Source organism: Lethenteron reissneri, chromosome 35 (genome assembly GCF_015708825.2).
Source record: "Lethenteron reissneri isolate LAM-NWPU_2019-01 chromosome 35, ASM1570882v1, whole genome shotgun sequence".
Classification (NCBI taxonomy): Eukaryota; Metazoa; Chordata; class Hyperoartia; order Petromyzontiformes; family Petromyzontidae; genus Lethenteron; species Lethenteron reissneri.
In genome coordinates, this window is record NC_083813.1 from 12665238 (window position 1) to 12679302 (window position 14065).

General features: G+C 52.1%; 1 protein-coding gene across 1 annotated transcript; it reads right to left on the minus strand.

Moving 5' to 3' along the window:
- Nucleotides 1–4966: 4966 nt before the first annotated feature.
- On the minus strand, nucleotides 4967–13490 carry LOC133350949 (GSK-3-binding protein-like). The gene is made up of 2 exons (XM_061565793.1): nucleotides 12953–13490; nucleotides 4967–7410 (listed from the first exon to the last, which is right to left on the minus strand). The coding sequence occupies exon 1, from the start codon at nucleotides 13405–13407 to the stop codon at nucleotides 12973–12975; it is 435 nt and encodes a 144-aa protein (XP_061421777.1). The 5' UTR covers nucleotides 13408–13490; the 3' UTR covers nucleotides 4967–7410; nucleotides 12953–12972.
- Between the last annotated feature and the right edge of the window lie 575 nt (nucleotides 13491–14065).

A 14065-nucleotide genomic window follows, 5' to 3' on the forward strand; every position in this document is an offset into this window, starting at 1 on the left:
ATGATCAGTCACACAGGGAATTGCTAACCATCAACGTAAGACTTTCGAAATCTATAAACTGATATTATTACAGTAATGGTAGAGCAGTCAGCTTTTCAAAATAGCACAGTATTCGGCGTACATTCGTTTTCCAGCTCCTCCCCCTCTCCCTCACTCTCCCCTCCAGCTCCTCCCCCTCTCCCTCACTCTCCCCTCCAGCTCCTCCCACTCTCCCTCACTCTCCCTCCAGCTCCTCCCCCTCTCCCTCACTCTCCCCTCCAGCTCCTCACCCTCTCCCTCCCCCTCTCCCTCCAGCTCCTCCCCCTCTCCCTCACTCTCCCCTCCAGCTCCACCCCCTCTCCCTCACTCTCCCCTCCAGCTCCTCCCCCTCTCCCTCACTCTCTCCCCGTCCCAACCCTCACATAACCCTCGCGATCTCCCCTCCCCCTCCCCTCAAGACTCATTGCGCACGCGCGCGACTAGAGAGGGGCGGGGCTTATTGGGGAGGGTGGGGGTAGGGTGGGTGACGCGTTGGTGGAAGTAGGTGAAGGGAGGGGGTACGGGAGGAGGTGGGGGGGGCGCTACGGGTCGCGCGCGGTGCCAATTTCGCTGTAATTACGAAATGCGCCCACGTTGCTTTGCGGGCGATGGTAATGCTACAATAGACGCATGCAGCGGAAGTCCCAATGTCTCCTTTGTCGCCAGACCGTGGCAGCGGGTATCGGGGCTGCAGCTCTCCGATGCACTCTTGTTGGGGCGAGCAATGAAACGGTTGTGTACATGACATCGCTTTTTTGCCAGTCCACTGAGGGTCCATGTGGTTATTTGGCAATGGATTGGCGGGTAATTTGATGGCTAAACGGATGGATGAGTCGGTGACTTAATTCGATGGATGAATGTGTGGGTGATTAGATTGATAGATGGGTGACGAGATGGGTGGGTGACTGGATGGATGAATGTGTGGGTGATTATATGGATAGATGGGTGGGTAAAAGGATGGATACATTTGTGGGTGATTTTAGGAAATAGATGGTTGGCAAGATGGATGAATGCGTGGGTGACTTGTCGGAGGGGTGGGTGACTGGACGGGTGAGGAATGAGGTGGGCAGATGTTGAGCGCTACGGCGCGTCACGAGCGCCACCTGCTGGTAGCCCACGTTAGCTGCGTATCGTGGCCCTGCGTGCATTGCTATTAGACATCTCAGAATCATAAATCTTGAGACTGGAGGAATCCGATGATCTATTAAGATGTTTTTACAGATGTCCAGTTGACATGATTGTAAAAATGTCTCCCCTTTTAACATGCAACGATATGTTACCGTGACGGTTTAACGTTTTAGCCAAGAAACTTCTCCAGATTTTCATAAATGTGAATCTATGGCCAAACCAGCCGGAATGCTTCCCAATTCGCCAGATCGAGCTGAATGCCAATGTCGAGGTCTGACAGCCACAAGGACGCTCCAGGAGAGAGTCTGTGTAGTTTTGATGCTCATCCGTTGAAAGAGCAGAGCCTGCAGTGGATTACTAGAAAAAATAATTTCATTTTCTAGAGCGTCATTCATGCAATTGCATCCCACAACGCTACACATCAATTATCCAGTTCCGTACACAGGGAATACAAAAACCCCACTACTTAGAAAATATAAAAAAACAATTTATACGTAAATAACGATCATTTTTTTCACATAACAGGAAAAAAATAATCACAGAAAATAAATTACAATTTTAAAAAATCAGTTTGGTCTTCATACCCCAGACCACAATCTCAACATCTCTTCAGATTTTGGAGAACCTTCATAGGAGCGGTGGTGGAAGTCGCCACAACGCTATACGTCAGTTGGACAATAATGTAAATATGCTTGGTTCTTTTGGTAGAGTCACGTAGAAGGAAAATAATAAAACAATAAAAATATAAAACAATACAATTTTCTTGGTGTGGATTTCACACCCCATGATGATTGCTTGTGTTGCAGTCGAAAAGTCGTGAAAATTGTATTGTTTAATATTTTTATTATTTTATTATTTCCCTTCTACGTGACTTCACCGAAAGAACCAAGAATATGAGTCCCTGCAGTCACGAAAGCTTTAAATTAAAAAATAATATCAATGCTTATTTTCCAGCGTATGCCAGGACAAATAGGCCTCGAGTTCCATAGTTTGAGTTGCATGGACACAATAAGCACTGCTGTGGATTGTCTTTACTGTATGTGTCTCTATGGGTTTACCATAGTAGCTACGGTGGCGAGATGTTAACTGGTATATAGGAGGTCGTGGGATCAATCCCAACCCTGACGCCTCTGTATTTGGGAGTTTGCTTGTTTTCGTGGTTGTGTGGACTTTTCTCTGGGTCCTCTGGTTTTCCCTCCACATTTAGAAACATGCCTTTGAAGTGCTATACATGTCCACATTATAAGCCACTTCATTGAGCTTTCATTTGTGACCAGGTCACTTCTGAAAATGAACTATATAGCTCAATTTGGCCTTACCTGGTATAAAAAAAGCTTTGAATAGTTTTTTGTTTATATGATCCGTAGTTTTGTTTGCGCAATCACATCGCACTCGTGTGACTTGCCTTTAATTCCCCGCCTTTGAAGATGTGTGCACATCAGCCTGTTGATGATCTGCTGCGATCGATGGTTCCACCCCAGTCTTCGAGGAGCAAGGAGGAATGTCAAAACCGGGTGGCGTGCGATTGTTTGCGTCTCGAATGAAGCGTTCATTTTGGACGTCCGCCGTTGTTCCACCGCTCGCCCACAGCGTTTCTCCACATCTGGGTGAGATTCTAGGATGGCGTGAGGACCATCCCAGAGGGGGGATCGGGACTCGAGTCGGCAGGTCTTGCTTGCTGGGCATGTTGTGGAGTAACGCCGATGAAAGTGGTAGATGGTAGACCAACGCAATCGGTGCAATTCAACTTCTTAAGAAATTAATGTCCCAACAACGCAAGGTCACCGCCGGCAGGCCGCGTGCCAGGTTGCAATCAATATTGGGGCATCCGCGACCTTGAACGTGTCACTTCACCCACGAGCTCTGCAGCTCGTGGTGACTTCCCAGTCAACGTGCAACGTTGAGACAACGTTGGCCAGATTCAGAAGTTTATTTCCCACCGAGTGAAACCCGGTGAGCTAATAAGCTCTTCTTCAAGGGCGACTCGGCCAGGAGACTACATCAAAGCATTCCACAATTACGGATTTAAAAAATGTAATAATAGCAATTGTGTTGTAAATTTACATTTACACTTGTGGTTTAAACGAGGACAAAGATGGCAGAATGGAGATGCCGAGAGACGAAACTGGGGCGGTTAGGCACTCCGGGGCAGCTGCTACATGAAATGCGTTCGATCCAAATTGTGTGCGAAATCTGGGAACTATGAATCGGCATATTCTTGGGTCTTTCGGTAAAGCCACGTAGATAGATCAAATAATAATAAAAAAATATGCAAGAAAATAACAATATCACGACGTTTCGATCGCAACACAAGCAATCGTCATCAGGCGAGAAATATCGCGGGGGCGCTGCTGAGAATATTTGGTGGGAGCGCTGCCAAGGCAGGGAGTTATAAAGGTTTGGGATGTGTGCAGCCCAAGGGTCAGTGGGAGGGGCTAGAGATGAAATTTGCAAAATAAGATCGGGTAAATCTTGACAAACGAAGCTGTGGGGGTGGCCATTTTATTGTGAGAGATTCGCATGTCAATGTAAGAGATTTGCTTGTAAATGTAAGCACGGAGAGAGCTCGGCAAGAGCATCGCCACGTGGAGGTGGACAAGGATGGCAGGCCACTATTTACTAACACAGCTAACGGTGGCCGTGTTGGTGAATGTAACTCAGAGTTGAAAATGACTGCTCACATAGGTAGGGAGGGAACATCACAGCCAGTTATGACCTAAACTAGTCAATAACGTCCTTCCAATGATTGCTCAGTTTGCCTATTAATAAAAACTGGGTACAATCAAGACGTACGTCAGATGTCCAGGGCTGTCCCCGCGTTTTACGTTCACTGGGTTTTGTGCTCGCATTGTCGAACGCTCGTCACCCACACCCCGCTTTCTCCACGTCCTCTTTTGGTCGTGTTGTGGTGGTTTCTAAAAAAAGACTCGATTTCACGGAAAACACGGCCCTGCGTTTCCTGGACGCTTCTCTGCATTCCACCGCGAGAGACCAAGAAAAAAATCCCAACAAAACAGAAACGCTCCTCCTACCCACGTCCCAGAAACGACGTTCAGACCCCCCCCCACCTGCCCGCCCCACGTGGCCTTTAAGAAACTGTTGGGGCAAGCGCCGTTCCTATTGAAGGTCAACGCAGCACACGAGGGGGTGGTGTGACCAGTAACATGCCCGGCCGCCTTCGTTTCCCCAGTGATCACGTGGACACACTGCACTCGGTAGTTGTTGAAGGCCGAGTCAACCTAGGGGAGGCCCAGGACCGTTTCACGGGTGGGAATCAAACTCGGGTAGTTGGCTTCATAGGGCAGTGTGATAACCATTACACGCACAAATACATTATTTCGCACTCATATACTCTCCATCTGCGAAACTGATGGATGATAACATAAAACAAAGTTTAGTTTACTAGGTAAAGCCCACCGAGCTGAATAACTTTTTCAGAAGCGACCTGGCCACAAATGATAGCCCGACGAAGTGGCTTATAATGTGGACATTTATAGCAGCCAATTGCTCTAAACGCGTGTTTCTAAATGGAGGGGAAACCCGGAGGGCCCGGAGAAAGATCCACGCGACCACGGGGAGAACAGCAGGCGTCAGGGTCGAGCTCGGCGTCAGGGTCGGGATCGTCCACAACCTCCTTGTACACCAGGCGAGGTAGTTGGCATCTAGCCACGGTGGTGGTTGATTCAATTCACCGCTCCCCGTGCCACGATACTCCAGTCTCCCGTCCACGTGGAGAAGAAAACCACGAGGGAAGAATCCCCCACACCATCATCGCTGACCGAAGCAGCAGCAGCAATAATGATGACACCGAGGCGGCAGCTCAACATGAAACAGTTTTATTTTCCTGAGAAAATTTACAAGATGCACAGACGGACGGCTTACAACAGCACGCCAACACACCCATTAACGAGCCCTGAACATCAGGAAAAAAACACACAAACACGCCTACAGGCAGGCACACACACCACCACTACAGGCAGTGCGCGCACACCCCTATCAGGCAACATACACGAGAGGAACACACACAACTCACAGGAACACATCCATTACAGGTAGCACAAACCGTACAGGCGCGCGCACACACCTGTACAGGCGAGAAACGTGTAGGTGGGGCACCCTTACAGGACCATACGCGTGCAGGTCGTAGGCAGCACACCGGCCTACAGACACCTGTGTGCGAGTGACCTTGGAAGAGCACGGCACCCAGCGACTCAATGTAAACAAGACCCGAGTGGTTCTATTCTTACTCCCAGTTTTGCGCTCGATTTTTTTTAACTTAATTTTTTTACTAAAGACAATTCACAGGCCCACAATATCCCACCACCCCTCCCACCCCTGCCCCAAGCCTGTGTGTGCAACAAAAGCTGCATAGCCTCCCCCTTGCTAAAACCTGCACGGACAAAAAATATTAAAATGTACAGGTCATTTAAATAATCTCTAAAGCGACTGCAATAGCAATCAATACGCTGAAGGAAATAATCGTAATTCGTAAATCTATTGCGCGCACACGCACATCCCCAACGACCCCAAGTCAAGCTGCTGGTGCTAGTGATGTTGGCGAGCACCTATTGGAGGACAGAAAGTTCCGTTGCGCCTCCGGAAGGCTCGACACGGTTCAAGGCGAGGGTGTCCACCGATGCGCTGCCGCCAGGAATCGAGATCGGGTCACACCGCTCGAACCGTCGTGTGTTTGTGAGCGTATCACACACACAGCCGCACAAAGTGTCACACCCAGCTTCACACACACATTAAGAATTGTACTTGTACAGCGACACACACAACAATGCCTTTAGACTGTGCAACTTTTGTTCTCAGTCACACGCGCACACACACACACACACACAAAGAGAATGCCTTTGAAAACTGCACGTGGGAGCGGAGTGCCGGGCTCACGGCTCCCTCATGCCAATGCCTTAGCAGCCACCACCAACCACGTAGCCCCCGTGGGGTGGGGGGGGCTTCCATCGCGATTTAATTGCAATGAACTCGGCGACCGTTGGGGAGAACTTGGATTTCTCCGATCACAATTGATGGTTGAGCGCGAGGATCTGCATTACATTATTTTAGATTCGTACACGTCATTGCAGGCGCTATAACACCGCAATGTCATAAAAAAAAATCTCCATTGAATCATGAGCCGCCCCTAATCGTCGTGGCGATCACAATGGGGGGGGGGGGGGGGAGGAGAAAGCTAGTATCGATGTCGTGAAGTCAACCAATTTTGAAAATTAACCACGAGATCACCACAAACCTCGGGTTCTTGCCGTCCCGTCCCATCGGCACGACAGAGCGAGACGGTTCAAGACGCTCTCCAGCAGACCGCCCCTTCCCCCCACCACAGCTGCACCAGTGCACTGCTCTAAAGCTGCCAGCCTCACCAGCCGTGCTGAACAGACCCCTTGTCCACTGCCACAGAGCCACGTCAGCGTGGGGTAGTTTTTGCTCCCCGCTGGTTATATAGAACCCAGTCATGGCCAGACTATGCTCGGGCTTGCCTCCTCACAAGGCTTCCCACTCGGGGCCCAGCAGGGCCAGGGGGGTGGGGATAATGGCATGTTTGCTGCGGCGTGCGTGAGATGTGCGTGAGACGTGCGTGAGATGTGCGTGAGACGTGCGTCAGTACGGGGTGGAACGCAGCACCGCCATCTACCCCGCGACTCGAGTTATCATCGGCACGGCTCGGCTTCTGCAGTGGAAAAACCACCCGGCGGATCCCGAGCCACGCCGGGCTGGCTCGGCACAGCCCTGGCTCGGTAGCGGAGCGGGAAAGGGGCGGATCCAAACCGTGTCCACACGCAAGCGACAACGGTGTCGAGCGAGCCTCGGGCTGCCGTGCAACACGCTTTCGTTTCGCCGTCGGGGGGTCAAGTCTCGCTCAGAAAGGTCACTCGGCCGCCCTCCGACAGAACAGCAGAGTTCACGACGAGAGAGCTTTTCCCCTTTGTCATCGTCATCTTCTTCAAATCGCTGGTTTAAAATAAAAAAAAGTCTCCGCATATAATTGTTGAAATGTTCGGAACCGCAGGGCACTGTCGCCGCCTTCCCTGGTGGTGAGGCGTGCACCCTTCGCCTCCTGCCCCACCAACCACGCCGCCCCCTCGCCTTCACTGCAGATTTAGCAGGAGTCGCAGTCCGCAAGGTCAGGGGCCACGCCGTTCCAGCAAGGTCAAGGGGGGGGGGTCACCCTTCCCGCAGGATCGAAGGTCAGGCGACTTGCGGGACGAGGCGGTTCTCGCCTTGCGCATCAAGTTCCCCTCGCGCTTCCTACAGATCGCACGAACAAACAGAGATTTGAAAACATTTATATAAAAATCGATACGTCACCGGTTACATAACAAGAGCTTAATTAAGAACACACGCACGCACAGACCTGCAATCACCCACTCGCCGCATTCATCATCATCAACAACAACCACCACCACCGCGGCGCCTCTTGCGCAACGCGCGATCCAGCACGTCGATGGACGAGACGCCGCTGCTGCCTGCTCGCGCCATCCCCCCCATCCCCGCGCTCGTGCGCGAGTCACGGCTCGCCCATTCCGCTCGCGCCAACAAACGCCGGCAGCAAAAAACAACAACAGCCGGCGCCCCCGCAACTTTCCCGTGATGAGCGATCGTCGTCAGAGACGCAACAGCAACACTTCCTCCGCTGCCCCCCCCCCCCCCCCACCACAAAAACCTCCAGTCCGCATCCAGAACGGGCAACGCTGCGGCACAACGGATGCGTTCGAGACTCGAATCCCAGAGCTACAAAAACACACAAAGTCATCGGTGATGGCCAAACATCCCGAGGTAGCAGCATCCCCCCCCTCAAGTCTGACTCAAGTGTGGCCTTCGCACACAAATACGTCATCGCGACTACAAAAGTCGCTGGGTTAAATCGTCACGTAGCGAACGAGTATGTTGGATGTGGTGTGCTCAGATCAAATTAATCGCCGATCTCGACTTAAAGCCCAGCAGCTGCTTTTGTTGGGTGGACGACCGGTTTCGGGGTCATCACCTCTGACCACAAACGCCTGGCTCAATGTTTACAGCTGCAGGTTGTAACAAAGAGAGGCTTAGCAGCTTCTGTGGGAAAGAAGAAACTCAGCCGCGGAAAGGAGCAGAACCGAGCCACAGCGATGGGGAGGGTGCAGGCGAACGTCGTGCACAGCTTCACTTCTCATTCAACACTTTCCAGCTTGCTGGTCGACTGGAGCAGGCTGCACGCGACTAGCAGTGGCCACACGGTCATAGCGCGAGGGGTATACTGGATGTGGTGTGCCAGGTGGAAAGATAGCGTCCGGGTCACAGAACCAGAGCGACCCAGCTGAAACGAAGCCCCGTTGGGAGGGAAGGGTTGCAGCATTCCGTGCGCAAGAGTGAGCTTGCGTGCGGTGCACGTTAGAGTGTGTGTGGTGTGGTTCTGACCACCCACCACCCCCTTGTGCACCGTGCCGGCCTTCATTAGATGCTACTCACTAACAGGACTTGTGCCAACAGCCTCAGGGATCTTTGTCTTTGAGAGTGAGAGTGAGGCCGAGCGGGCGAACGCGAGCGTAGGATGCCGTTGCTTTGTTGCGTCGTTGGGTTTTTTTATTTCTCGCGGTTGAAGGCGGGGAGGCATCCAGGAAACGCGGCCTTGTTTTCGTGAAAGGAGGGAGTCATTTTTAGAAACCGCCACGACGATGACACGACTCACCGAAAGGGGAAACGGGCGATGACTGTGCCCCGGGACACGCAACAGTTTGTACAACAACAGGAACACCGGACTCATCGATGCGCTTCAAATCCAGCAACAACGTAGGCCAGCCAGCACAACCAACGCCATCCACAAACGTTCACCGGCTTCACCACGCTGGTCACTGCGGTTTGGTGAACGGTGGATAGGCCCCTGAACCAATTCCGGTATCGGTTGCTTCTGATGCCGGCCGTGGCTGGGAATCCAACCCAACTGCGTGCGAAATAATGCTGGTGGAGCCACGGAGGTTTGTTTCACAATTCACATGCATCCTATATTTTTCATGTTTTTGCAAGCAAGTGGAACTAAAACGACTAATGTCTAATTTCGTTCAACCAAATGCGGCTCCAATGGGGAAGCGGTAAATTAATTTGCAGGCCGCAATGCCAATGATGACGACGACGACCTTTGATCCAATTTTGTAAACATGGGAAATGATTCAACCGTTATGCAAATTAAAAAAAAAACACGATTTTTTTTCGTGCATTTGTTCATCTTAACAGGTCCATTTGAATAATGTTTCGCGGTGAGCAAACCACCCCCACGCAGGTTCAACTGCTGATCACGGCCATTATCAGTGGCGAGTGACAACTGAACCAGTCCTGGGCCACCCCCCTATCCCCCTGTCGCCAACCTGCACTGACCAGCGTGGTGAAGTATGGTCAAATTATTATTTGACCGTACACAGGTTAGGCTGCTTCCATCCTCGTGTGCAGCTGTGTTTTTAACCACAGATGCACATGACCTTTAAAAACCAGGGAAGAGTCGACGAGATACACACGCAGACACAAAGACCAACATCCCCCGTGTATCCGTACAGACCTGTTGGGGCAAGTTCTGTTCACGAGTAGCACCTATGAAGGCCGCAAGGCACACGAGGGGGTGGGCGACTAGCACCACGCCCGGCCGCCTTTGTCTCCCTAGTGGCGATGTTTACTACACATCGCACGAGGAACCCATTTAAGGCCAAGTGGATCAGAACCGGTTCAGATAATCGTCACTGGGTGCTGGCCGTGAGTGGGAATCGAACTCGGATCGCCGGAACACACGCACACATACAAACACACAGTATCGATAAAATATCTTTACAAAATGTTCTGCCACCATCGGCCAGCGAGCAAGGTTGTTGTTTATATGCAGGTGAGAGTCCATTGTGCCCAGCGCAGGTGAGTGATAAGCAGGAAGGAACACAGGGTACCGGCACGGCATGTTCAGGAATGCAGCATATCTCAAGTCTCTCCCCAATCATCAATGCACACCGATCACTGGACTGCACTCGAGGAAACCGGATCAAGGCAAGGTCAAGATTCGCTCTCAACACCACATCACCAACAGCAGCAGCAGCGATGACTACAGAAGTCACCCAACGACACCGCATCTATATTTATTTGAAGCCCTGGGCCAGTGGCAGGAAATTCCACATTACTATGACAACCACTGTTTTATTTCCTCGCAAATTGGTACTCATTTTATTGACTTCCGGAAGAATTATGAGCCGAATAGACCCCCCCCCTCCCACACCACAACCAAGGTTTGAACTCTCAACCGTCGGATAGTGAGTGGCCCCCTGCTCTGTCGCCGGGCCGCTTACACCGAGAAAGAGAGAGGGGACAGCCAGGGGGGGGGGGGGGGGAGTCTGCAGAGGCGGTCCACAGCCTTGGCTGGAACAGGGGACGAGGGAGTAGACAGCACGGACCCGGCTGTGGGGGGTGGGGAGAGTTCCAGACACTGAGAACAGCAAAGGAGTAGGAGCGACCTCCACAACAAAAGTAACTTCTACTTGTTTTTTTGCTTTGGGTCCCATAATTTACGTGCGGAATCGCCTTTCCATTAACATTGTGCAATGCAACAGCACTAGTTTAACGAGTCGAGGCTCCGCTGATGAAACCCGGACTGTGTCAAAAAACCGGTCCGCAGTGGGCAGAGGTCGTTTCCTTGTTTCAACAAAAAATAGCTTTGGGAAGGCAAAAAGACGCCGACTTGATGGATAAATAATGTCTGCTGGGGCCAACAATTGAGGAAGCGAACCCAAGACCGCAGCTTCACGATCGGCAAACAACGCGTTTCTGGGAAGGAATGAGAGAATGAATGGGTGGGCGGGTGTGCGCAGTTGAACTGTTGATGTTTGGGGAAAGGTTTGGAACAACGCGGCAAAGTTTCGACCGCGTGCCCACGCCGTGTGGATAAATACCGGCAAAACAAATATACCACGGTACGATAATAACCACGTGGAGCCCTGCCAATCCACTGCTGGATGGAGGCCTTTCACACGCCGTGGCGGTCATGGAGAGGGGCGCAGTGGTGGTTGTTTTGACCATACTTCACCACGACGGTCAGTACGGGTTGAAGTAGAAGCGAGGCAAAGGAATAGTTTAGATATTACTCGCCACTGACGTGAGCCGTGGATGAGAATGGACCCCCCCCCCCGTCAGGTTTGTGGGGTTCATAGCGTAATGCACCAACAAAGACAAAGATCCCCCGTATAGGCATTAAAACAGACTGTTTGGGCAAGTGCTGTTAGCGAGCACTAACAACCATTCTGCCACCAACTACAATGAATGGACTCGCACCTTCTCTCAAGGCCGTCCAACCATGTCGCCACAACCCCAGTGGAGACCCAGTCGGTAACACCAGCCTGCCATGAGGCTCGTGTTCTCGATCATGATCAATCCACGTCTGATGTCGGCCTCACAAAAGCTGTCTCCATGTCGCGGTCTTGCGTTCTGACGACGCGGGCCAACACATCCTACCGTCCATAGCGCTGCCCTAAAATTACAATGTATATATATTTAAAAAAAATAGGCGACGTTTCGGGCACTGATCCTCCTCTATAACGTTGGGAACGACTGCAAACGCAGCAGCAGCAGCATCACAACAACAACGCCGTTCTATACAAGGGGTCTGCGACCAAAATAAGAGTAGTTAAAAAATAATTCTGTACAAAAGTGAACATTTAAAGAGGCCATGCCAGGGACCCGCGGCCTCACACCCCCCGCCCACGTCCGCTAGAGGTCGCTGCGCAGCCCCGCCCCGGGCTGGCGCGCCATCCACCGTGCCCCTATGTCCTCAACAACAATAACATGTTGTTGTTGTTGTTGCTGCTGCTGCGTCTCTTGTGCTGCACGAATTAATTACAGACAGACGCGTTACGGCATCTACAGCGCACCACCGACACGACATCGTCCCCCCCACACCCCCCTCCAGGATTGTAATCACAAATCGCTTTGTTGAGTATTTAACATTCAATGGTACAGCTGCTGAACAGCGCTGGGTGTAAAGGGGAAACAAAGACACCCCTGCGCTCTACTTTGGGATGTTATGAAGGTGGTGGGGTGACGACTCGTCATCATCGGCCGTGGTCATTCTCCACTGCTGGATGAAGGCATCCACAAGCCGCCACTCTCTTCCCGGTAAGTTCGGGTGGGTAAAGGCGGAGTGAAACTGAGATCCCATTTCACGATCTCAGACTCAATTTCATTCATTGCTCAGCCCGCGATTCAATCCAGTCGCCGTTTCGATGCCATTAAAATTTCCTACAAGAATCAAGCGTGGGTGCAATTCCCGGGAATATTAAATAAAACAAGCTCAATATTTGAGCATGCTGCAATAATTAAATCCCATCCGTTCTATCCAATTCCCGATTGAACTGCGTCTCATTCCATGTTTATCCCAATTCCAGCCGTGACTATGCTGTTTAACCATCGACTCAACCGAACCTCAGGTTTCACCCTCCACGCAATCTGCCACATTCTCAACCATCGATTACCTACCATCTCTTTTATTAGTCCCACCAATGATCCAATCCCAGATCTCATTTCAAAAATATAGAGTTTTCAATTGAACGCCAGTCCAAGTCCAAACCAATTGCAAGCTCAGCCATATTCCATGCCAGAATCAATCTCCAAAATTCAAATTCGATCCCGACCTCAGCTCGATCTGAGTGTGGAATACATCCCACCACCGATCCAACCCCCACCTCATTCAATCCCGTCCCAGGTTGAAATCCACACACAACCCCAATGGCCCATCGCGGCCCCAATCCCACCCCCGACTCCGGCACGCATCCCCCCCGCTCCCAATGCTCACCCCATCGTCGCCGCTGCACATCACGAGTCGGGGCAGCAGCAGGGCGCCGTGCGGAGCCGCCTCACCGCCTCCTTGATGAGGTTGCCGCTCAACAGCAACTCCCGCAGCATCTCCCGCGGGTCATCCAGCACCACCTCCTCCTCCTCGTCGTCATCCTCACCGCCGCCCCCGTTCTCCCCGCCTCGTCCACCCTTTCGCCTCCTCGCGCCAGCGCCACCGGTCGCCCCTCTCGCAGCGCCGCGCCCGGTCGCGCCGGCGGCCCCAGACCCCGCGGCCGCCTTCGACGGGACGCAGTAGGGGGATGACCGGCGGCCGAGACTCCTGCGGCCCGGCCGGACCGCCTTGAGCCGCAGTGTCTCGCCGAGGCGACGCACCAGCTCGTCCATCTCCTGCGATGGCGCGCGATCTCCCGTCGCGGGCGCCTTGAAGGGCTCGTAAGACTCTCGGCAAGGCATGGTGACTGCTGCTGTTGTTGTTGTTGTTGTGATGGGGGGAGCGAGAGCGCGAGAGAATACTTCCTCTGGGAGTGGCCGGCGCGGGTCGCCGGCTCAATGAACAGCGGCTCCGCCCAAGGCCGCCTTTTATACCGCAGGCGGGGTGACGTCACGTGGAGGCGGGGCTTGTTATGTTAATCGCACGGGGGCGGGGCTTGTCACTGGAGGCGTACACGTAAACAATCGAATTGTGAATGTTGTGGGCTTACTCTCCAACGTGTGCTCAAGTGGTAACGAATGGCCACGTCTTATTTACCTTACCTGTACTTTGCAATGCTCTCGTGTGTCTGCGCTGTTTGTTGCTGTTACGTTCATACCCGACCCTCCTGGACATCTGTGAAGAAGAACAGCTTTATAGCCCATCGGATTCCTCCTTGCAGTCTAAATAAAGATTCTGATCTGAATTCTTTTTTAAAGTGTCTGTGTTGGGTGGTGACGGGTTGAACGACGACCTTTATTATGTATGTACATATGTTGAACTTCTTTCGCTCAGTACGTAGCCAACCGTGCTAATCGGAGATGCAATCGAGTGTACGTTACGCGGTTCGTTATCGCCAAACACTCCAGTCAGATCGTGCCCGTCTCGTGCTCCTTTGATGTGAAGCCTACAAATTATATA

What these genes read in the sequence shown, in the direction of transcription:
- LOC133350949 (XM_061565793.1), bottom strand. Translation starts at nt 13,407, where the DNA reads ATGCCTTGCCGAGAGTCTTACGAGCCCTTCAAGGCGCCCGCGACGGGA.